This window comes from Nymphalis io, chromosome 22, assembly GCF_905147045.1.
Source record: "Nymphalis io chromosome 22, ilAglIoxx1.1, whole genome shotgun sequence".
In the NCBI taxonomy this organism is placed as follows: Eukaryota; Metazoa; Arthropoda; class Insecta; order Lepidoptera; family Nymphalidae; genus Nymphalis; species Nymphalis io.
Genome location: NC_065909.1, coordinates 9,143,273 through 9,169,476, shown reverse-complemented (window position 1 = coordinate 9,169,476; position 26,204 = coordinate 9,143,273). Strand labels below are relative to the sequence as shown.

Genomic DNA, 26,204 nt, shown 5'->3' with positions numbered 1-26,204 from the left:
AAGTCCATGTACTTTAAATAATCTGATATGATATATAGCTGAGATGACCCAGTGGTAAAAACCCGTGAATCTTAACCGATGATCGTGGGTTCAAACCCGAGCAAGCACCACTGAATTTTCATGTGCTTAATTTGTGATTATAATTCATCTCGTGCTTGAAGGAAAACATCGTGAAAAAACCTGCATGTGTCTTTCACTGGAATTCTGCCACATTTGTATTCCACCAACCCGCATTGGAGCAGTGTGGTGGAATAAGATCCAAAACCTTCTTCTTGAAAAGGGAGAGGCGGCCTTAGCCCAACAGTGGGACATTCACAGGCTGTTACTGTACTGTACAGTGTGATATCGTATAGTATTAATACGAGTCACAATGCTATTGCAAACTATGATCACGGGTTGAAATATGGGTAAGGTGCGAGGAGCTACGCCCTGCGATCGTTAACCCGCCTGCCTAACGTGGTGATTACGGACAAAACCTCGTTGGCACAAACCTTAAAAAGATATAATGTGTGATATATAACCATACATATTCTAAATATTCAGTGAACAATTAATAGATAAAACCATTTACAAAAATGCTATATCATATTATTCATATATTAATGATATTTATATACCTAGATATCTACATAAGAAAAGCATTGCCTTGGGACCTCATATGTTTAAACTTGGCGGAAGGACTTTACGCAAGCCCATCTGGATAGGTACCCTCTCACCACATATTCTACAGGCAAACAGCAATACTTATACAAAAAATACAAAAATTACTACAGAATAATTACACGTAATTCTTCCAAGAAATGTAATTAATTCCAAATCCGCTATCATAGCGTAATGAGACTTTATTTTCTGCATTATTTATTTTATTACTTGGTTAACCGACGCTACATTTGCGACTGCAATGGTTTTCTGTTTTATTACCCTCGGCAGCCTCTTTATTATAATGGCTAACTTGTACGGCTGCAGATCACGAAGAAATTAGGTCTAATCCTGGGTTGCGAATGTCTCACTGCTGGGTTAAGGCCTCCTTTTCCTTTTTTAGAAGAATGTTTAGGGCTTATTCCACCACGCTGCACTAATGCGAAATACACATGTGGCAGAATTTCAGTGAAAGAAACATGCAGGTTTCCTCACGATGTTTTCCTTCACCGTCACGCACGAGATGAATTATAATCACAAATTAAGCACATGAAAATTCAGTGGTGCTTGCCCGGATTCACGTGTTCTTACCACAATGGAAGTCAGGATACCTTCTCATCGAACCATAAAGAAAAGGGTGTGCATCAATACGTAAGTGTAATGTTGTAATAAAAAAAATGTTTCTGGTTTTATATTTGAATTTAACTTTATTGTCTAAATTAGATTGGAGAGTTAGTAATAGTTAATACAAATCGTATATTGCCAATGTCTAATGGCGCTAATGACCACATACCATCCTCAGACCGGTTTACTCAGGCCTTTATAAAAATAAATGAAAATGGAATATATTTGTGCAGTTAAAAATAATCCTTGAAAATAATGTTTACAAAAATCCAGGTTGAACGCGAGCCAACGGAAGCGTCCGTCGAAAAAGTCCTATTGTGGTCTGGTAATTGAATTTCACTACAAAACCAAACAATATCTACTACTCCTGAACATACGTCTGAGCTACACGTGTGCACCAATTATAGTAAAGTATTTTAATAATTCTCCTCTTTTATTAGCAACAAATATTATTGTATTAATATTATATTAACTTTACATATTTAAAATATAAAAAAGCCGAGATGGCCCTGTGGTAAGAACGCGTGAATCTTAACCGATGATCGTGGGTTCAAACCCGGGCAAGCACCACTGAATTTTCATGTGCTTAATTTGTGATTATAATTCATCTCGTGCTTTACGGTGAAGGAAAACATCGTGAGGAAACCTGCATGTGTCTAATTTCACTGAAATTCTGCCACATGTGAATTCTACCAACCCGCATTGGAGCAGCGTGGTGGAATAAGCTCCAAACCTTCTCCTCAAAAAGAGGAGAGGAGGCCTTTAGCCCAGCAGTGGGACATTCACAGGCTGTTACGAAAATTTAAAATATAATACTCGTATACAATTAATATTTTCTTACGTTAGTTATCGAGGATTTTTCGACATGTTTAAACGATATTTCTGCGACGATTTGATTAATTGATTTTATTTTCGGTTTAATGATGATGTGAAAAATGTAGCAAAAAACTTAGAAAACCAGTTCATATAAATAAGAGCCGGTAAATATCGCCCTCATTCGAAGTTAACTCGTTTGTTCTACCATTGCTCTAATGCGGGTTCGAAGATATACGTGTAACATTTTTTTTTCCATCACATACAACCTTTACAAACAGTATTTTATTCCAATACCGAGCAGAAAATGAATTATAAACGCAAAATGTATAGTTATATATTAAGAGATATATTTTTTGTCTAAAACCTAATTGAAAAAACAAGTAATCCAATATACATAAAATGTATGTATGTATGAAATTATAATTTTTCTTCTATAATTATATATGTGTATTATCGGAATTTAGATATGTGTAGCTTATTAATATACTTTAATTTAATTGTTCTTATTTCTTTTTCAAAACTTCTTACACCAATGATTGTCTGTGAGAAATCGCTATAAGTTAAAATCATTTGCGCACCATTTGTTGTTTGATTTATTGTTTTCTGTTACGCTTATGTTATCTTTTATTTATAAGTTGTGCAATAAATTTTTAAATAAATAAATATATAAAACTTATACCAGAGAATGCAACGCGTTTCGGAGAAGGTTTAGTATATAATATTATCATATAAGTAGGTGCGCTTCGCAGTTTCACCTGCTTTAAATTTAAACTATTGACGTGACAAATTTGAATTTCATATTCTTGTAATATAAATATTTAATAATAATGTCCTCCTGACCATGTCTGCCAAGGCGGCCAATCTCAAGAGAGACTAGCCAACTGCGCAGGACATATTATAGTGCACAAGCGTGTGCGCAAACGCGGCAATCCGAAGCGACCGATTAGAGTTCAGGCGCAGGACCAACGGCTTTACGTGCTTTCCGAGGGACGGGTAAACATTTCCAACTTCCAAACTCCAGGCTGTTATTGAGAACATTCTACAGAAAAACCCACCTTTTATTGGCCCGATCTTGGATTTGAACCTGGACCTGCGACCTGGGGTCTGCGGCCTTATATCTAGCCACTAGACCAACGAAGCAGCCAATGAATGTTAATAATATAAATAAGTAATGATTGATATGCACCTAAGATCTGCCTATACATCCTCGTGCTCTAAACATGGCCATCGCCATAATAATTAATCCCCAAAATGTTTCATTTAAAATAATATCAGTCGAACGATGTTTGTTATAAAATATGTATAAATAATCGTAATGGTCGTTCTCTGTTACGTTAGAGTAGTAAGAGAGACCGGGATTACTGATGCTTACGGCGGTGTTTCCGGACAGCGGACGAGTATACCGGATGTCAATTTGACCGTGTGATCAATGTTGGGAGATACCATTTTTTTCCAGCTATATTCAATCGTATCACAGAGAGATATGTAATTACTTTTATACATGTATTTTTTTTTATTTATCACGTTGTAGCGCTGCGAAATTATTGTCGAATAAGTAAGACTGATATCAAAAGCGCCTGAAGCGAAATAATGTCAAATAAAAATGTTGTGTTCGCTAAATGCGTTGAAGTTTCATTATATTACTAAGTATATTACTTACCCGTTTTTTACCCTTATTTGGATTGAATTAAAATAGTTTACATTATCAACAATTATTTCTTAAATGTGCTGCGAACATTGTCGCACATTAATACCAATAAACATCCAACTAATTTGCATAAGCCTTTAACGTTAAGGACATATAAAATACATACCGTTCCTCTTTTATGGGTTGGTTAATACCAAATTCTACCCTATACTTTTTATTCACCTCAAAAATCGGTTTGCATTCTCAAATAAAATTAAAAAAAAATCCTTTTGTTCAAATAATCTTTTATTTAAAGTAATATAATGTAGTATAAAAGATTCTATTGTTGTCTCCAACAAAAGAGTGCACAAAATATCAGCAAAATCGTTTGGATTAAACTGGTTTTAATTTTAGATTTCAGATTTGACCAGACACTACTAATTCTCGCTGTACATGAGCCGTGAAACACAAGTGTTGATGATTTAACACTTCGCGTTCCCCAGTCGGTGTCGGTTTTTGTCCCATGAAAAAGTGTTCTCGCTGAGTACTATTCTACTGTTAATATTGCAAGTGGAGACCACGCGCAAATCGCGTTTGAAGTTCGCAATCGCGATTCATGAACGATTGTAGGCTTAACAGTGTACTTAAATAGTTTGTACAATCACATAAATGATTTTCTAAATTCAAACCTTGGCTTATCCAGATCTATCAACGCTAACTAGTATGCTGACTCTTATATTAGAGTATAAATTATAAAACCGATCAATCTAAGGTCAATTACATTAACTGCTCTTAAAGATTGATCGTCTCTTTGCAAAAACGAAACATCGATTCTCGATGGTATTTGGTCCGGCGATGTTTTTTCATTAGAACCCGATCGAAAGTTTGTTAAATCTTAATTAAGACTCCATCAGACTTTCGCGTCACTCCATCGCTTCTGAATTACGGACACACGGGAAGACAAAACTACGTACATAATTTGTAATGGGATTTGATTTTTATGTGTCTAACGTTAAGGAATATTTAGTTATCAATGGTAAGTGAACCAATAGTTACAAACATAAGGAATATAATTTAATTTTTTTTGTTATAGGTAGGCGGACAGGCAAATGGGCCACCTGATGTTAAATGGTCACCACCGCAAATCGACATTGGGGATGTAAGAAATGTTAACCATCGCTTACATCGTCAATGCGCCACCAACCTTGGGAACTAAGATATTATGTCCCTTGTGCCTGTAATTACACTGTCTCACTCATCCTTCATACCAGAACGAAACAATACTAAGTATTTAGGTTTGGCGGTAGAATATCTGATGAGTGGATGGTGCCTACCCAGACGGGCTTGCACAAAGCCCTACCATCTAGAGTCATTCTTATCTTATATCCTTTTCCACACACAGGAGAAGTAAGGAGAGAACAGATAAACAACCTCGAAATTGAATAATACGATATCATTGTGCAAGATCTTGAAAAATTTATCGTATTAAATTTATAATATTCTTGAAAAATGGAGCTTTGAATATCGGAGAGTTTATTGAAAGTAAAATTAGAGTGGATATAAGTCGTTCAGTGGAGTGGAGTGTTGTATTAATAATAAATATATTTTTATCAATAACTGTTTGTAGTTGTAATATAACAAATATATAAGCAGAGCGCATGAAATATGTAAATCTATGGTTTGCTTATTATTTCGCGATTGGAATAGATCTAATTGTTGCGTCGCTTTGGTTACGGTTTGTTGGTACAATAAATGGTTTAACAATTAATTTGCAGCTGTTCAAACATCGTATGGGAAATAATGAAATTCATTGGCTTCAATGTCAAATCAAGTTCCGTCATTTCCTAGAAACGAAACCTTTCCCCATTATTGGAGCACCGGAGTGTTACTCCTAGAATTACATAATAAGCTTTAGAATAAAGCAATTAACCTGATTAATTATATCTCTCAAATAATAATGTTTTTATGTTCTTTTTTTAAATATATTTTTATTCACGACAGTCTTTTCCGCCCGTTAGTGAGTTTTCTTTTATGTATTATACGTTTTGATCTTTTTTCCGTTGCATTCTTCATTTTCATTATTTTCCTTGAAATATTTTGAAAAATAAAAGCTAAAATGGGTTTTTCATGACATCATCACAAATGAAGCATTTAGCTTAAAATGAAAATCGAGATGGTGCAGTGGTAATAATTATTATTTATTAATAAACAAGTGGAATACATTATATGACAATCTTAACAAAAGATTACAGTTTCAAACCCGGGGAAGCATCAGAAAATTTTCATACGCTTAATTCGTGTTTATAATTCATCGTGCTTAGCGGTTAAGGAAAACATCGTGAGTTCCTGTATAATGTCGTATAAGACCTGCTGCATATATTACCATAAACTCCTCAATCTTTAGAAATAAGTTATTTATTTATTATAAAATGCATTTGCAATGCATTACTTTTAATTAATATTTTCTAATCTCAATTACGATTATGATATCCCTAAATGATTTCTATTATAACAATGACGGTAATTTATAATTTAATTTTAACTTTTTTTTTAAATTTTCTTATGAATTTGTTACTTTTAATTTATGAACCTGGAAGTGCTATGTACACTTGTAATTGATATGCATATTATATATACTATTATTGTTTTATAAATTCATTGTAAATGCTTTATATGTATGTTATAAGTGTACTTTTACAAATAAATAAACTTATGAATTCCGTATTAAACAACAAATATAAAGTCACCTTAAGCTCACGAGAGATCACTCTTGGATCCATGTTTGCAAGTTTTCATTAAACCTAAATGCAGCATTTCTTGTTCAGCAACTAACAACACCAATACCCATCAAGTTCAGCACTCCTATTTACGACATACGTGACCAAGTCGGTAAGGCTACGTTCAAACGAATATCGCTCATTTTACTAACACTAAATTTAAACGCAGAATCAGCGAGATGTCTGTGGATTTCCATTCGTTTAAAATACGAACAGTCACAGTTTTATCACAGCTGTCATGCTGAGCAAACATCTGACCAGTCGCTACTGCAAACCGAATGCGTTAAATTTTTATTTAGCTTCTCATCTTAGTTCCCAATGTTGATAGCGCATTGACAATGTAAGTGATGGTAATATTTCTAACAGTGCCACTATCGACGGTACCACTTAATATAATAATAAAAATAATATTTTTTATTTGCAAATGTAGAAACACAACATTGTTGTAATCGTATCTAATAATATAAACAAATGTAACACATTGTTCGATGATCACTAACGTCTTAACCAGGCCAAGACCGTATGTTATTTTCTTCCTATGTAACAAATTTGTTACAATGTATAATATTAACATTAAAACATGTTTATTACTATTTGACACTAGATCGCATTGATTCATTTGTTCATATTCCTGAATCACGCTGTCTAAGTTTTTTTTGTAATAGTACGTAGGTTCGGCCTCACAGGAGGCACTCTTAGGAGGTCCGTTTCTCTTGAGCCCCTTATGTGGCTCCCAACTTGAGTTGAGAGTTGGCTTGAGTTCAACTCGCCCATCTCGCCCGGTGACGATGTAAAAGCCACTAGGTCAAAAAGCAATGCACAATCCGAAAAAAAAACATAATTGATCAAATTTAATAAATTAGTGTGAACAGTGAAATATAGTTATTGTTTCGTTCATCATTGGGTCCTTCCGATAATTTCGGGAGTTAGCATATACATAACTACTAATTCGACACTACGTCTTACATATGTTGTACCTGCATGCAGTACATTGTCCTGTGCACTCGGTTTTAGAGTAGCTATTTCACGACCAATGTTAATCTTTTGGAATTGACAGTAAGCTTTGAACTGACTCAGGTGCTGTACAGTTTTGTCTAACCAGTGTTTTGAGATATAATGTTACAGTTTGTATACAAAGTCTGTATTGTGTGTACACGATTTTCTCATGAAAGATGGCCTTGGTAACCTTTTAAAATCCGTTTGATTAAAAGTTTAATATAAAATCAAACAAAATATACGTTTCTGGGTTAATAACGAACTATTCGTTACCTTTTTTATATCATACATGAAACACATTAATATTTTTTAAGTGTATTACGATATATAATGAGAACACTTTAACACATGGCTGGTGGCATTAGGCTATTTATATTTATTATCTAACGAAAACAATGACAGAAATCGATGATTTATTAAAATATTAATCAAATCACAATTGCCCTGTATAATAATTTATTGGATGGCACGAACGGAAAGAGGCATGATATTTTCGACATGAATGTTAAGAGTTCAGGCGCAGGACTAATGGCTTCACGTTCTTTTCGAGGCACGGGATTGTAAACACTACAAAACTCCGCACTGCTTATCAAAAAAACCTAATAACTATTCAGAACAGTTTAATTTCTAACAAGAATCTTAAGAGATTTAAACTCATGAACTCCGAATCTGCTGCCTCCATTAGCCGCTAAACCAATTAGGTGTTATATACACAAACAGATACAATGAGATACTAGACTACCCTCTTTCGTCTCACACCAGTTAAACGAATAGATAGATTCAGCCCACACTCGCTTTAAATATATTTTCATCCATAAACGTTCATCTAACTTTCGCGCCATGTGTCACACGACCCTGTGTAAAAGCCGACTCGTGTAGGGAGTGATTGATTACACGACCCAACCCGCGGTACAAATACATCTTCCAAAACTTTTTCATTATTAAACCCGTGTCTCTGAAGTTGAGTATGATACAAAGAATATACGAAGAGAACGAACGCTTTGAAGTAAATTTTCTGTTAGATCTTTCAAGTCAATTTGAAAAACATATTTTAATCAAGCACTTCTGAATTTTCGACACGATATCCCAATAAAAGCGAAAATTTGTTTGTGTATTTGTTACGCTATCAAGTCTGAAGTACTCAACCGATTATCATGGAATGTTACATACAAGTTACCAAAAGTATAGAAAAGTATTAAGTACAAGTGATAACCTAACCCTTTCCCACGCAGGCGAAGCCGTGGGCTGAAACTATTTCTTCTTAAATCGACAGCAGTTCTATTTTGTAACAACACATTTTGTATCTCACTCGCGAAATGAACATAAATGTGTTACGACGTTAAATGATTTTGATCCGTGTATACTTTAAATGTAATTATTATTATAGCTAATGTCGCATATTAGTTATTTTTCACAATCGCGTGCAGTGGAGATAAGCAGATAAACGTTTCTTAATGTTTTTTTTTTTATTTTAGCATTAAAATTGTTTGAATTTTTTCAATTTGGTTACGTATATTAATAGTATATATCTCAATTACTAAGAAAACTGTTTTTAGGAACATACATGAGAGTTATTTTTATTTACTTAAAATACTGCATAGTGAAGCTTTAAGGCCCAAGATATAAATTGGCCGGAAAGACCTCTCCATTACCCAAAAGTATAATGCTGTAAGAAATTATACTAAGTAAGTATTAACTATACATAGTATACCTTTTTACCTTTTCACCACAGAACCGCGAGGCATCGTAAAGATCTGCCCCCGTACGTAGTTGACGTATCTAAGAGACGTACGAAACGATTTGCTTCCTCGTTTCTGATACGCACCGCCAAGGTCTGGAATACCCTCCGTTTTCCCCACCACCTACAATATGGATACCTTCAAGTGTGCTGTGAATAGGCTCATCATTTTCCATCAGGTGTGATAACAGTCAAGCGCTAACTTATATATTGTAAAAAAAAATACCAGGCGAGCCACATTAAAAAACAATCAGTTATTTTTCAAACGCGAATGCAGTGCGTGAGTCAAGTTATCAGCTTATTAATATGGTCCAACATAATGACGGCCGAATAATAACGTATTTTCACCTTAGTCCAATTTATAAATAAACACAGTCAATTGTTAAAAAACGTGCGTTATTCAGACGAATTTTATTAAGAAAATAGCGGCTTTGTTTAGCGAGATGCAGAGCAATACGATACCTGTGTCGTCGTAGCGAGACATCGTGCAAGAAGGAGGCTATATCTAAATTGAAACTAGACAGCTACATTTGACAGATGACATTACAATCACTAACAACATAGTCTCGTATAACAAACAAACAACAAACTCGGGAATAGGGACATCGATCCATAATAGAGATGAACCCATCATAGACAGGCTAGCCGAACACGTAAAAATCCATAACCCCACTAAGATCAACTGACAACAACTAGGAAGACAAATGACATGAAACAAAAAAAAATTAAAACATGCAAGCACAAAAAACTACCAAACTTTGATTAACCGAAAGAAAGATACACCAAAATAATTAATTTTAAATTACCAAAATAACATAAAACACGTCTATTGTGACTTCAAGACAAAATAATAATTAATAAATACAGCAGTAGAAGTAATAAATTTTATTATTTGTTAATTTTAATATCTTCAGTATAATAACAGTAACAGCCTGTTAATGTCCCACTTCTGGGCTAAGGCCTCCTCTACCTTTTGAGGAGAAGGTTTGGAGATTATTCCACCACGCTGTTGCCTGCCACCAATGCGGGTTGGTAAAATACACATGTGGCATAATTTCAATGAAATTAGACACAGGCAGGTTTCCTCACGATGTTTTCACTCACCGTAATGCACGAGATGAATTACAATCACAAATTAAGCACATGAAAATTCACTGGTGCTTGCCCGGGTTTGAACCCACGATCGTCGGTTAAGATTCACGCGTTCTAACCACTAGACCTTCTCGGCTTTGACATATATTGTTAATTCGATGACAATCGTTCAGTTCTCCCTTTTTATATATGCGCGGGAAAACTATTTTTTTAAATTTTTTACCAAACAATACCAATGACGTCCTGAAACCGATTATTTTTTTATTAAATCAAATACAATATAGAAATATCTAATTATTAAATACATTAAGTGATGTACATAAATAAGTATTTCTAACATAATAAAATATGTCTTATTTATTACTTTTTGTAAATGAGCTGTAAATATATCCTGCTTGCTTTTATGTGCTCATATAAAAATAATAAGTAAATAAATATAATAAGCATAGTAATAATACGAAATAGATTTGTACAATTCAATTTCAATCAGATTTTTTTTAATTGGTATAGGTATGTAGTCTGGCAAATGGGAAAACTGATGGTAACTGGGCATCAAAGCCCATAAGCAACATAAAAAATCTTCGTCAATGTACCAAAAGCTTTGGGAACTAATATTATGTACATTGTGCCTATAATTCGCTGACCCCTCAAACCTAAACTCAAAAATAGAAAATTGCGTTGCTAAATAAATAAAGAAATTCCAACCTCAATATATCATATACTAGTGCTCGCTCGCGGCTTTGCCCGCATATTAATCTTGGTATCTGGGGAAGGGATTGTTATAACAAGCCTAGCCTATGTCCTTCCTTGGGGTTCGAGCTTGCTTCGTACCAAATTACATCAAAATGGGTTTAATTTTGTAGTCGTGATAGTTGACTGATTTATTTTCGCATTTATAGTATTAGTAAATATTGCTGTATGCAAACCATTAAGGTTTGGAAGACAAACTGCTTCTCCGTGCATTGACGGAGAAAGAATACATTTCACTGCCCCTCTCTTTCCCATGGGTGTCGTAAGAGGCGACTAAGGGATATCTGAGCGACCATCTGCTCATCTGGTGGTAGGATGCTAACATCCGCCTGGCTTGTTACCACCGTACGCATGGTGAAAAACTCGTGAAGTGGCTTGCAGCCGCGTTTCGAGGTCAGCCAGCGTACAGCCAGAGCCCGAGCGAGAATTGCCGCGATGGGTGTTGGTCCGGTTGGAGACGGCTGTTGAACCAATGCCGGGGGAAACTGTATTGACCTGCCGGTCAGGGAGACCCGAAGAAACGGCTGTTCCGCTGGCCGCCCGTGGCATAGTGCAGAGGCCCGAGCGTGCCTAACCAGCTCGTGAGGCTGCCCCACCAGGCCACGCATAATCTCGGGGTGGACCGTCGTGCCGGTTGGTGACCGGTAGGTGGGGTCCCGGCGGCCACTTCCGGGGGGGTTCGGGGGCCCTTCCGTCCGGCGGGTCAGTGTCTGTCCACCACCATCTCGAGACAGCACGGCCAGCAATGTTGTTTCTCACGGAGACACAAATACTCCGTCCTGCCGATACCAGCTACCTTAATTATCCCGGCTACACGCTTGAAGAATCCTTCAAAGCGAAAGCCGGAGTATGCTTGTTCGTCAGGACGGATGTTTGCTGTCACCGACTGCGCTGCTTGGAGGACCCCTCCTTCTCCATGTTGGTGGTACGTGTGGACCTGGTTCGTCAGAGCCGAGTCTACGTGTGCCTTTACAGATCCCACAATGGTGACTTGGAGACAAGCCGACTATTTGACCATCTTAGTCGGGTGGCAGATGCTGCGCAAGAGCAATTTCCTAACGCGGAATTGGTGTTTTTGGGGGACTTTAATGCTCACCACGAATCCTGGTTGAAATCCCTCAAAACTGACCATGCTGGAAAGACTGCTCATGCTTTTGCTCTCACACATGACTTGACCCAACTGGTTGATCAGCCCACCAGGATCCCAGACATTGATGGGCAAGCACCTTCTCTACTGGACCTTCTGCTGACTTCTCACCCGGTGGAATATCAGGTTGTGGTTCAGGCTCCTCTTGGCTCTTCGGATCACAGCCTTATTTCTACCAGAGTGCCACAGGCCAAGCTGCCGCCACTAGCGGTATGCAAACGTCGCGTTTGGCACTATAAGTCGGCGGATTGGGACGGTATGCGCGATTACTATGCGTCGGTCCCTTGGAAGGAACGTTGCTTCAGTGGGAATGACCCGACAGCTAGTGCCGCTGCTGTTGCTGGCGAGATCATGCTGGGAATGGAATACTACATTCCTAGCTCAGATCTCGTCAGTAGGAGTACGCGTAACCGTTGGTTCACTCGTGAATGTGCCGATGCTGTATCAGCTAAGCAGGCGGCATATCGCAAGTGGATCAACGGCTGCATTAGCGGGGCATCTAACATTGACTCACTGAAAGCAAACTATAATAAAAATTCCAAGTCCTGTAGAAAGGCATACACGAGAGCGGATGCACAGCGCATTGTACAGATTGGTCATGACCTTGTTTCGCATCCTAGGGGCTCCCGTAGCTTCTGGCGTCTGACCAAGTCTGTGCAAAACAATTTCTGCCAACCTTCGCTGCCACCGCTCAGAAATCCGGACGGATCGCTAGCTCACAGTCCGCAAGAGCAAGCTGATCTCCTGGCTAAACTCTTTGCCGACAATTCCGTCATCGATGATTGTAGTGCACTGCCACCTACAATACCTGCATGTGGCCATACGATGCCTGACATTAAAATCAGGCAACGTGATGTGCGTGCGGAGCTGCAATCACTTGATGTACGGAAAGCTAGCGGTCCCGATGGAATACCAGCCATAGTGCTGAAGAAGTGCGCAGCGGAGCTGTCTCCTGTGTTAACGCGACTGTTCCAACTTTCTCTCTCTTCGGGAAGTGTGCCGGAGGCTTGGAGAAGAGCTAATGTGCAAGCGGTTCCCAAAAAAGGGGATCGGTCTGACCCGGCAAATTATCGGCCAATAGCTATCACCTCAGTACTTTGTAAGGTGATGGAACGGATTTTAAACAACCAACTGATCCATTACCTAGAAGATCACTGTCTAATTAATGATCGTCAGTACGGGTTTCGACCAAAACGGTCCACAGGTGATCTTCTAGCGTACGTAACACACCTCTGGGGTGAAGCTATCGACAAGCATGGAGAATCGTTGGCTGTCAGCCTTGATATCTCCAAGGCTTTCGACAGGGTCTGGCACAGAAGTCTTCTCTCCAAGCTACCGGCATATGGTCTGCCTGCTCAGCTATGCACCTGGATTGCCAGCTTCCTACACAAGCGTAGCCTTCGTGTTTTAGTAGATGGTTGCGCTTCACAATTCTATGTAGTGAATGCTGGGGTCCCCCAGGGATCTGTGCTATCTCCCACACTCTTTCTTTTGCATATCAATGATATGCTCTCCCTTGGGAACATACATTGCTATGCAGATGATAGTACAGTGCATGGTGGATACCACGGACGCGCAGTGGCTGGGCGGGCGGAAACTGAGGAGAGGCGGGAGAATCTTGTCATTGAACTCGATAGGACGTTAGATCTCATCGCCAAATGGGGCTCTGACAATCTTGTTGAGTTTAATGCCAAGAAAACACAGGTATGCGCTCTCACGGCGAAAAAGTCAACATTTTCCCCTCTTCCCTCCCTCTGTGGTACTCCGCTGGTGATGCAAAGCAAAATCGCCATGCTGGGGATTGACGTTCGCTGCGACCTTAGTCCAAGGGATTACATCGAGGCTGTTATAAAAACAGCTTCACGGAAACTCGGAGTTCTGAACAAGGTGCGGCGCTTTTTCACGCCACAACAACTGTGCCTGCTGTACAAAACACAGGTACGGTCTTGCGTGGAATATTGCTCGCACCTTTGGGATGGCTCCGCTAAGTACCTACTTGAGGCCTTGGACCGGTTGCAGCGACGTGCCGTACGCATTATTGGCGACGTAAAGATCTCAAACACCCTTGAACCTTTACAATTGCGTCGTGAGATAGCAGCACTGAGCGCTTTCTATCGACTGTATCACGGCGAGTGCTCTGAGGAATTATTCTCTCTAATTCCTGCTTCCCCCTTCCTTCTTAAGTCCACGCGAGCTGGTTCTCGATGTCACCGCCTAACTGTGACATCAATTCCATCGCGAACAAAGAAATGAGGCGTTTTATAATAATTATTCACTTCTGTCCAAGAACATTAGCGATGAAATCATTAGCTATTCCTAACATTATCGTTACTCTGCGAACGGTTCTGTATTTCTGTCCCTTGTGCCTGTAATTATAGTTATTATCCCTTTTCAAATATCTCATACATTAAAACTGGTTTGTCAGTTTGCAAGATCCTTTTGGTAATTGTATTTATATCATAAAAAAATACTAACATCATAGCTTTAAACACAAGACTAAAAATATCAAAAACTTTTTAGTAATTTTGACATAAATTTTTGTTAACTAATGCTTTATTAAAATAAATATATAATTTAAAAATATAGTATTTATAAATACATCCAAGAACATAAATGGTAAATAATTAAAAAAACAGGCAGTCAAAGGGGTTGATCTGTTGATAGAAGTGAAAACTTGAAACTGTCAAATATATTTGTCCATTTTCCACATCTGTTGGCACTCCAAATAATAATTCTATCCCTTTTTATTCATTAAAATACACAGTATGTCGCTAACACAGTACAAAATATTAATACACCTTAATTTAAAAAAAATAGTTAAAATACACTTATATTATTTGTATATAAAAAATCGAGACCACAAAGGTCTTCATACATATTCAACTAACTTCCTTCCTTTCTAAGGCTGCCATAAAGTACCGCTTAGACAATCAAGCGACTCCTCTAATTCTCCTTTTTTATCTTCATCTGAAATGGAATCAGCCTTAAAGAATTTATTGAATTAGAATAAAAAAAATATCAATAGAGCTCGTAAAGGAAAATTCACAATCGGCGATATCGAGCAACATGGCCCAATAATAAAATATCTGTATATTTATATGTATATTTTCTTGTTGCAGATGAGGAGCTGGTATTTCGAGACCGATGGGGGGGCCTGACGTTGTTCAACGTGAAGAACTTCACGACCAGATTACTTATGAATAATTCTACTTTTGTAAGTATTATATATATTATAATTCTAGTTTAAAAAATACAATAAATCCACTTTTAGATAAAAATAAAAAAAAACCTCTTTATTACGGTTATTTCTGAGCAAGCTACAATCGGTTTCGAGATCTCTCTCTGTCATAAGAAAATCATACAGCACTTAATAAACATAACAACTGGATATGTAAAGTAAACGATAGTAACCATAAAATAGTTATTATTTTGTTAAAATAACAATTATAATATTTCATAAAAATTAACTACGAAACAATTATATTAATTTTAATTATCATTTTACAGTACATAACTTATTTTAATTCATATCAACCATAAACCTGAACTTTAAATTAAATACACAAAATGTCAGGTTAATCGTTATCTTGATTAAATATATCTATATAATATATGGCAGTCAACAAATATCAACAGAAAATAATGAAAATTAAAAATCAACGAAAGCCCGTGTTACTTTTTCGTATGAGTAACGTACGTTATTATTTAAATGAGGTAGACAGACTACAGGCAAATGGCCCACCTGAGGTAAATGATCGCCACCACTCATAGATACGATAGAATTTGATATGAAGAAACCTTCAAACCGAAGAAGGTACCTAGGCAACTCCTAACATCTGGCCCCCTAAACGCGAGCAAAGCCGCGAGCGAAAACATTATATATAATACCTATATAATTTACATTCATCAACTAGCTCATCCTCTTGTTCCATAAATAAACAACATTCAAAAGGATCGAGCCCTTTTAAGGAATTTTCTTACTTGTAAATATTTTAACCTTCGCTATAAGGAAAATTGTTTGCCAGCCTCTTATTGGATTTCATCTTAGATTTTGGCGTAAAGTTTGCATATTTTATAGCGGTGGCAGTTTGAGGTTGAGCCAAATCGGCTAATATTTTTTATATTAGATGTATTTATTCCCACATTTAAAAGGTTGAACCTCAATTCAACTTATATAATAGTTATTTCTTAACAAAAATTATACTGTAAATAATGTAATAATCATATACAATATATATATTTATGTATTGATAATTTTTTACGATATGATAAAACTTTACGGTATTTTAAATATTTTTAAATTTAGTTAAAGATAAACGTGAAAAGTTCAACGGAATTTAATTATTGTATGAATCAAGTTAAATATAGTTTTCTATGTTTCAAATATTGACTATGAACTATCGTTATGTAAAAATGTATTTATTTAGTAATTGTACTTGAAAATGAAGAGTAAAATCGAATTTGAGTACAACATTTATATATAACGTTTGATTGAGTCTATTCTGAGACAAAAAAAACCTATTTAATTTCTGGTATGATAGTATGGAGACATAAAAATACTATTTAAATATGCATTGTACATATGGATCATTTATATACTTAGTTTCGAGTAGATTTTCGATACCATTTCCACCAATCACTTATCTACGGTACAATAAGAACGTTTCCATTGTTAACTCGTGTGCGCTCGAGAGAATAAAAAACAAATGGATATTAAAAATGATTACGCAACAGTACGCCTATCACACCGTAAAATTTAATGCCTAAGATACAAATTAATAGCATCTGATCTGTCTATGACTGCCTCGTTGGTCTAGTGGCTTGATGTAAGGCCCCAGATCCGGAGGGCCTGGGTTCAATTCCCAGGTCGGGCCAAGAAAAAGTTATTGGGTTTTTCTGTCAGAAAATTCTCAGTAGTAGCCCGGAGTCTGGAAGTTGGAAGTATGTACACTTCCGTGCCTCGGAAAGCACGTAAAACCGTTGGTCTGAACTCTTTCCGGTCGGATTGCCGTCCAATCGGATTATGAGAGTTAGGGAATAGAGAGTGCACTTGTGTTTGCGCACACACTTTTGCACTATAATATCTCCTGCGTGGTTTGATAATCTCTCTTGAGATTGGTCACCGTGGCCGAAATCGATCTGGAGGACATTATTATTATGTCTATTTCATGGAAGTTGTAGTAAATATAATTTCGGATTCATAAAAAAAACACATTTCATTACAAAAAGATGCAGGTTTTTTATCGATAGAAGGAAAGGAAAGAGAGGCAGACATAGTAAGACTACTTTTATTATGTTGTCTCGTAGTCTCCACTGACGTGTTGTCCGTACTTCTATCATAATTTCTTTCAATTCGGTTTATAGTGTAATAGTTTTATATGCATGTCACCGATTGACCGATGACCTTTGTGCCTGGTGCGATTTTTTTTACTTATTCGATAGAGTTAACGTTTGCTGTGATTATTGTCACTAGAGGGCGCTGTTTTTATGCCATATATATTACAGTTAGTCAACGCTATAATTAGGAAAAATCTCGCGCTATACACACTCAAAAGAAAACTCGAATCTGACACAATATTTGTAAAAATACTACGTTTTTTTTATATTCGCCGGGAGGGCGAATGACTCTACTCCACCTGATGGTAAGTGGTAGTAGACTCCAAACGTGACGACGGCCAGTACAGACGGGAAAAACGTTCTGCACTAGCCGCCTTCGCCTTGCTGGCCCGCAAGATGCCTCTTCACGCCTCGTTTGAAGGAACCTGGGTTGTAAGAGGAGGGGAACACGTGAGCTGGTAAGGAATTCCATTTTTTGGAAGTGCGACAAAGAAAGGAGTTGCCAAATTTCTTTGTTCGCGATGGAATTGATGTCACAGTTAGGCGGTGACATCGAGAACCAGCTCGCGTGGACTTAAGAAGGAAGGGAGAAGCAGGAATTAGAGAGAATAATTCCTCAGAGCACTCGCCGTGATACAGTCGATAGAAAGCGCTCAGTGCTGCTATCTCACGACGCAATTGTAAAGGTTCAAGGGTGTTTGTGACCTTTACGTCGCCAATAATGCGTACTGCACGTCGCTGCAACCGGTCCAAGACCTCCAGTAGGTACTTAGCGGAGCCATCCCACAGGTGCGAGCAATATTCCACGCAAGACCATACCTGTGTTTTGTACAGCAGGCACAGTTGTTGTGGCGTGAAAAAGCGCCGCACCTTGTTCAGAATTCCGAGTTTCCGTGAAGCTGTTTTTATAACAGCCTCTATGTAATCCCTTGGACTAAGGTCGCAGCGAACGTCAATCCCCAGCATGGCGATTTTGCTTTGCATCGCCAGCGGAGTACCACAGAGGGAGGGAAGAGGGGAAAATGTTGACTTTTTCGCCGTGAGAGCGCATGCCTGTGTTTTCTTGGCATTAAACTCAACAAGATTATCAGACCCCATTTCGCGATGAGCTCTAACGTCCTATCGAGTTCAATGACAAGATCATTCCGCCTCTCCTCAATTTCCGCTCGCCCAGCCACTGCGCGTCCGTGGTATTCACCATGCACTGTACTATCGTCTGCATAACAATGTATGTTCCCAAGAGAGAGCATATCATTGATATACAAAAGAAAGAGTGTGGGAGATAGCACAGATCCCAGCATTCACTACATAGAATTGTGAAGCGCAACCATCAACTAAAACACGAAGGCTACGTTTGTGTAGGAAGCTGGCAATCCAGGTGCATAGCTGAGCAGGCAGACCATATGCCAGCAGCTTGGAGAGAAGACTTCTGTGCCAGACCCTGTCGAAAGCCTTGGAGATATCGAGGCTGACAGCCAACGATTCTCCATGCTTGTCGATGGCTTCACCCCAGAGGTGTATTACGTACGCTAGAAGATCACCTGTGGACCGTTTTGGTCGAAACCCGTACTGACGATCATTAATTAAACAGTGATCTTCTAGGTAATGGATCAGTTGGTTGTTTAAAATCCGTTCCATCACCTTACAAAGTACTGAGGTGATAGCTATTGGCCGATAATTTGCCGGGTCAGACCGATCCCCTTTTTTGGGAACCGCTTGCACATTAGCTTTTCTCCAAGCCTCCGGCACACATCCCGAAGAGAGAGAAAGTTGGAACAGGCGCGTTAACACAGGAGACAGCTCCGCTGCGCACTTCTTCAGCACTATGGCTGGTATTCCATCGGGACCGCTAGCTTTCCGTACATCAAGTGATTGCAGCTCCGCACGCACATCACGTTGCCTGATTTTAATGTCAGGCATCGTATGGCCACATGAAGGTATTGTAGGTGGCAGCGCACTATAATCATCGATGACGGAATTGTCGGCAAAGAGTTTTGCCAGGAGATCAGCTTGCTCTTGCGGACTGTGAGCTAGCGATCCGTCCGGATTTCTGAGCGGTGGCAGCGAAGGTTAGCAGAAATTGTTTTGCACAGACTTGGTCAGACGCCAGAAGCTACGGGAGCCCCTAGGATGCGAAACAAGGTCATGACCAATCTGTACAATGCGCTGTGCATCCGCTCTCGTGTATGCCTTTCTACAGGACTTGGAATTTTTATTATAGTTTGCTTTCAGTGAGTCTATGTTAGATGCCCCGCTAATGCAGCCGTTGATCCACTTGCGATATGCCGCCTGCTTAGATGATACAGCATCGGCACATTCACGAGTGAACCAACGGTTACGCGTACTCCTACTGACGAGATCTGAGCTAGGAATGTTGTATTCCATTCCCAACATGATCTCGTCAGCAACAGCAGCGGCACTAGCTGTCGGGTCATTCCCACTTAAGCAACGTTCCTTCCAAGGGACCGACGCATAGTAATCGCGCATACCGTCCCAATCCGCCGACTTATAGTGCCAAACGCGACGTTTACATACCGCTAGTGGCGGCAGCTTGGCCTGTGGCACTCTGGTAGATATAAGGCTGTGATCGGAAGAGCCAAGAGGAGCCTGAACCACAACCTGATATTCCACCGGGTAAGAAGTCAGCAATAGGTCCAGTAGAGAAGGTGCTTGCCCATCAATGTCTGGGATCCTGGTGGGCTGATCAACCAGTTGAGTCAAGTCATGTGTGAGAGCAAAAGCATGAGCAGTCCTTCCAGCATGGTCAGTTTTGAGGGATTTCAACCATGATTCGTGGTGATTGTTAAAATCCCCCAAAAACACCAATTCCGCGTTAGGAAATTGCTCTTGCGCAGCATCTGCCACCCGACTAAGATGGTCAAATAATCGGCTTGTCTCCAAGTCACCATTGTGGGATCTGTAGAGGCACACGTAGACTCGGCTCTGACGAACCAGGTCCACACGTACCACCAACATGGAGAAGGAGGGGTTCTCCAAGCAGCGCAGTCGGTGACAGCAAACATCCGTCCTGACGAACAAGCATACTCCGGCTTTCGCTTTGAAGGATTCTTCAAGCGTGTAGCCGGGATAATTAAGGTAGCTGGTATCGGCAGGACGGTATTTGTGTCTCCGTGAGAAACAACATTGCTGGCCGTGCTGTCTCGAGATGGTGGTGGACAGCGTTGAGGTTAGTGTGGAGTCCACGGATGTTAGAGAACTCGACCTCAAACAGTGAGGGTATGGTGGGGGTGTGCACCGCTGTACGACCGTTATTTCTGAATTGTTGCGCCATTTGGGAAAAATAAAATGGAAAAGAGACGTGATGCGAGCGATGTATTGCCACGATAGGGATGGGCAAAGTGTGGAGGCGTGTTTCCCCAAGTGGTTGCCAAAAGGAAAAATACACAGACCCGCCGGACGGAAGGGCCCCCGAACCCCCCGGAAGTGGCCGCCGGAACCCCACCTACCGGTTACCAACCGGTACGACGGTCCACCCCGAGATTATGCGTGGCCTGGTGGGGCAGCCTCACGAGCTGGTTAGGCACGCTCGGGCCCCTGTACTATGCCACGGGCGGCCAGCGGAACAGCCGTTTCTTCGGGTCTCCCTGTCCGGCAGGTCAATACAGTTTCCCCCGGCATTGGTTCAACAGCCGTCTCCATTGGACCAATACCCATCGCGGCAATACTCGCTCGGGCTCTGGCTGTACGCTGGCTGACCTCGAAACGCGGCTGCAAGCCACTTCACGAGTTTTTCACCATGCGTACGGTGGTAACAAGCCAGGCGGATGTTTAACATCCTACCACCAGATGAGCAGATGGTCGCTCAGATATCCCTTAGTCGCCTCTTACGACACCCATGGGAACGAGAGGGGCAGTGAAATGTATACTTTCTCCGTCACTACACGGATAACGGACGTTTTGAATGTATTCCATTAAAATCCAAATATGCTTATAAGTATTTTTATACATTTATTTTAAGATCTAATAAATAAATAAGGATATTTATTATAACGTTTATTATTTCGATATATTGATACCAATAATTCTGGGCTTAAAATCAAGCACTACAGACTTTCATGTACTTAATTTCTGTTTATAATTTATTTCGTGCTCGGCGGTGAAGGGAAACATCGTGAGGAAGCCTGCATACGTCGAATGATAGGTTGCCACACGTATCCATGCCTTAGTCCAGCAGTGAGACATTTACAAGCTGTTATTTGCTTTTTATACGGTGTAACAGGTAGCCTTCATACCGACCTTCGTACACAGTCAAATATACTATTGAGAATTGCACGTATAGACATATTGTTACCTTCTCTTTACGCTATAACGAGTTCGCGTAATGAATCCTGTTGAATGTCTCTGAATTTCTCGAGATAAATCTAGTGATATTATTTTCATCACATTATTTTCAAATATAGACTTTTTCTTTTTTAAGGAATTATCGTTATTGGATTTCTGTTGGTAGTTTTAGAAAAAAATAAATCGATACATAACTTTGATCATAGATTATAATTTAAAAAAATGGTTTGAGTATTATTTGTGTTTCCCACATAAACTTCCTATACGATACTACGCAACACACAAACAAACAAACACAGACGCGCAGACCCTTCTACACGAACACATATCAATTCAAATGTATTTCTTAAGAAACTTGCATAGTTGGTCTTTTTTTAGTTTTTACAATTATTGCTACTGATCAGTCCTGCATTGGAATCCGAGCTTAAATTGAATATCAAATTTCAAATGTTTTTTTTTATAACTTCACATTGAAATTTGAATTTGTGCTTCAGGCTTAAACTCGCAACCAAAGGGGTTAAGGTTTCCACCTATACTGATTGCATATACCAATATTTCGTTTATATATCAAACATTATTACATAAATGTTGCACACATACAAACAAAGCAAGTCAAATTAATCCTCATATCAAAAAGATTATTTCCGGCATGACATCCAGTTTCAAATAACACACGACACACTCTTTTTTTGTGAGGGTTAAACAGAATACATATTGATTATTGTTAACCTAAATATTTCCGGAATAAAAAATGTTTGTAGGATTATACAGAATATGATTAAATGAGTCAAAATGAGTTTCACTAAAATCTTAATGTTACCTGCTTTGTGTACATATAAATGAGTAGGTTTTTGTATTTGCAATGACTAAATACTAAAACTACTGCACTAATATTCGTAAAACTTACATCAGAAAATACAGCGCGTTTAGTTTTATAATCTATAATAATTCTAATATTATAAATGCGAAAGTAACTCTGTCTGTATGTCGGACTGAACCGTTTTACACGAAATTTGCCATAAGCAAGCTTGAACCCTAAGGAAAAACATAGGCTACTTTTTATATCTAACACCTGGCACTATAGACTCCTAAATAATTGAAAACTATTTAGTTTGAATATAAAAACAACCAGATATGAGATCACGTTTTTTACGTAAAACATTCATTAACCTTGAGGGTAAGATCGAGTTGAATGCCGGGACGGCAAACGGCACGATGTTCTCTTGTGTTGTCATCCTCCGCTTCTCGCCGCCGCTCCCACTTGTGTATCCGTGAATAATATGTATGCACGTAGCACTATTCGGAATATAGATTCTACCGAGAACTGACAAAACAATCAAATGAAACTGGCCGGCACAGGAATAACTTCTCTTTCTCAATCGTACACACGTATTATTAATATACAATTATTACGTGACCCGTATGAAAATCAACGAATACTAATTTCAACCTCTTCTATCTATAATAGACATTAAACAAAGGTTTCGTTACACGCCTACCAACTTAACTGGTTCCAGCGTCGTATTCGTATATCTAGAGTCGTGTGGTTGATAATTACAGATGACCTGTCGACTCTGGCACGTGTGCGTTGTAATGATCAACGCGGACTCGCCGTGCATTGTACAGAATGTTAATTGCGAAGCAATTTTAGATTATTCGTTTGGATTGTGGACGCGTGTTTGTAACCAAATTTGCTTTCAGTAATTGCTTGATTTTAGCTGCCGGTTATGTTAGTAATGGAACGTGTTACAACTGATAACGTAGCTATCTCCATAAATTTTGCTAGAGCTGATGTATGTAAAGTGGAAGTTAGTAGTAGTACTTCATTGGCTTAGTTTGTTTAAACGCCCTTATCTGACTGTCCGATTTTTGTGTTAGATAGAGCATTTATTAAAATGGGAATTGACTATATAATGTTATCTGGCGGATAGTGATGAGCCTAGCCAACTATGCAGGACATATATTGCAAAAGTGTTTATGCAAACACAGGTTCACTCTCTATTCCCTCACAGTCATAATCCGATGGAACAGCAATCCGACACGATCGGAAAGAGTTTAGGCGTTGGACCAACGGCTTTAAGTGATTTCCAAGGTACGGAAGTGTACAAACTTCCCACATCCAGACTCCAACCTGCTACTCCTAATTATTCAACAGAAAACCCCAATAACATTTTATCGGCCCGATATGGGACTTGAACTGGCCTCTTGGCCTCGGGTTCTGCGGCCTTATATCTAACCATTAGACCATCGATCAATATCACACTAGTATTTTCAAGGTGTAGCAGAAACATTTGACGCGGGTTTAGTTTGGTTTATTTGTTAAATATTGCGATATATATATTATTATTTTTTTTTATTGTTTTAGGGCAAATAGGCCACTTGTTGGTACGTGGTCGCCATCGCCCATAGACACTGGCGATGTACGAAATATTAACCATTTACACGTACATCGTCAACGCGCCACCAACCTTCGGAAATAAGATGTTATGTCCGTTATGCCTGTAGTTAATGGTACACTCACTCTTCAAACCTTAACACTATAATATTAAATATTGCTACTTGGCGGAAGAAGATGCAATGAGTGGGTGGTACCTACACAGGCCGGCTCACAAAGCCCGACTACGAAGTAATATATATATTGTCTTATAATACATTAATGCATTATAAGACAATATATATATATTGTATATAGAGCCAAGTTATCTCTGCACCTGAACCCAAGCAGGCCGTGCCTACTAAAACTTTTCGCTTCGTTCTTATAACTTTTATAAGTCTCCCCATCTTATCAGTTCCTGTGACTTTATACATTAATATTATAATACTATTCTATTGCCAATAATACTTTAAAACTTATTCTTTTAAAAATAAGGTCTATACTACAATACAATTTTATTTTCAAACAAAATTTCATGTCAAGCACGTTTCAGCTAAAAGTTTATTATATATATAGATATCTGAACTCGACTACGATATAAAAGCAATTTTCAATTAATACCAGTTGTTTCGGCTATTTGGTCCAAAGTTGGAACAAATCTTCCGTGACAATATTCAAAATGAAAAACTGCGGACCGAATTTTATTTCGACAAAAAGTTTCAAATAATTTTAACTAAATATATAAACTTAATTCAAGTAAGCTGTTTAAATTTGAGTTTGATTTTGAATCGACATTTATAATCTTGGCCCATTTTTGGCCACACGCACATAAGTGACTTGAAATTGATGTGTGATGATGATTGATGAAATTTCCTGTATCAAAATTTGTAGGTATTTACCAATTTACATAAAAAAAATTAAAAGTCTCATATAGGAGGTCAAATTATGGTAAGCAATTTATTGGACAAATATTGGCACCAACGATTGATACCAGCGCTGTATATAAAATTGGTAGCACATTCAAAAAAGAGTAATAACTCAACGTCAATGTTAGCTGACGTAAATATATCGGCACAATTTATTCAAATTCTTAGGGACGTTTTGTATGGGGATTGAATACGAAGAGAAATTCTGTTTATAAAGTTTTTACACGCGTAGAAAGAAAATGTTGAATTTCTTTTGTTTAATACTCATTTTTTTAATTCACATTTGTGAAACAGAAACGAAATATTCAGCCTTGAAATGTATTGTCATCTATCTTTACAAGCTAATAGCTTCGTGCAAACCCTTTTAGCGAGATTAAAAATAATAATATCAGTAACATAAATATTTTGAATATAATATTAGACTGACAACCTTGAACTACACTTTTTACCTTACGAAAAATATTCATTAAATTAATGTGTAGTTTGCTTTAAGCTATTAATTTTACTTTAGATATAATGCTTCCCCCTTCCTTCATAAGTCTACGCGTTCTGGCTCTCGGTGTCACCGCCTAACTGTGACATCAATTCCATCGCGCACAAAGAAATTTGGCAACTTCTTTCTTTGTCGCACTTCCAAAAAATGGAATTCCTTACCAGCTCACGTGTTCCCCTCCTCTTATAAACCGGGTTCCTTCAAACGACGCGTGATGAGGCATCTTGCGGGTCGTCGTCGCGTTTGGACTCTACTACCACTTACCATCAGGTGGAGTAGTCATTTGCCCTCCCGGCAAATATTAAAAGAAAAAAATGTCCCAAGCTGAACTTACCCTTCTCTTCTTAGTAGCAGAGGGGTTGCAGCTTATTACACCATGCGGCTTCAATGTAGATCTACATGGTGGATACACGTATTTTTTTTACAAAATAGTTAGGCGAACGAGCATATGGGCCACCTGATGGTAAGTGGTCATCACTTCAAATAAACATTGGTGATGGAAGAAGTATTAACCATTCCTTACATTGCCAATGCACTACCAACCTTGGGAACGAAGATGTTATGTC

At 38.5% G+C, this 26,204-nt stretch overlaps 1 protein-coding gene across 1 annotated transcript in view; it reads left to right on the top strand.

Moving 5' to 3' along the window:
- The window catches only part of LOC126777159 (inactive dipeptidyl peptidase 10), a 184,045-nt gene that overhangs the window by 135,337 nt on the left and 22,504 nt on the right, over nucleotides 1-26,204 (top strand). The window contains exon 3 of the mRNA XM_050500092.1: nucleotides 15,326-15,420. Coding sequence (XP_050356049.1) covers nucleotides 15,326-15,420 — 95 coding nt within the window. The remainder of the gene's footprint in view (nucleotides 1-15,325; nucleotides 15,421-26,204) is intronic.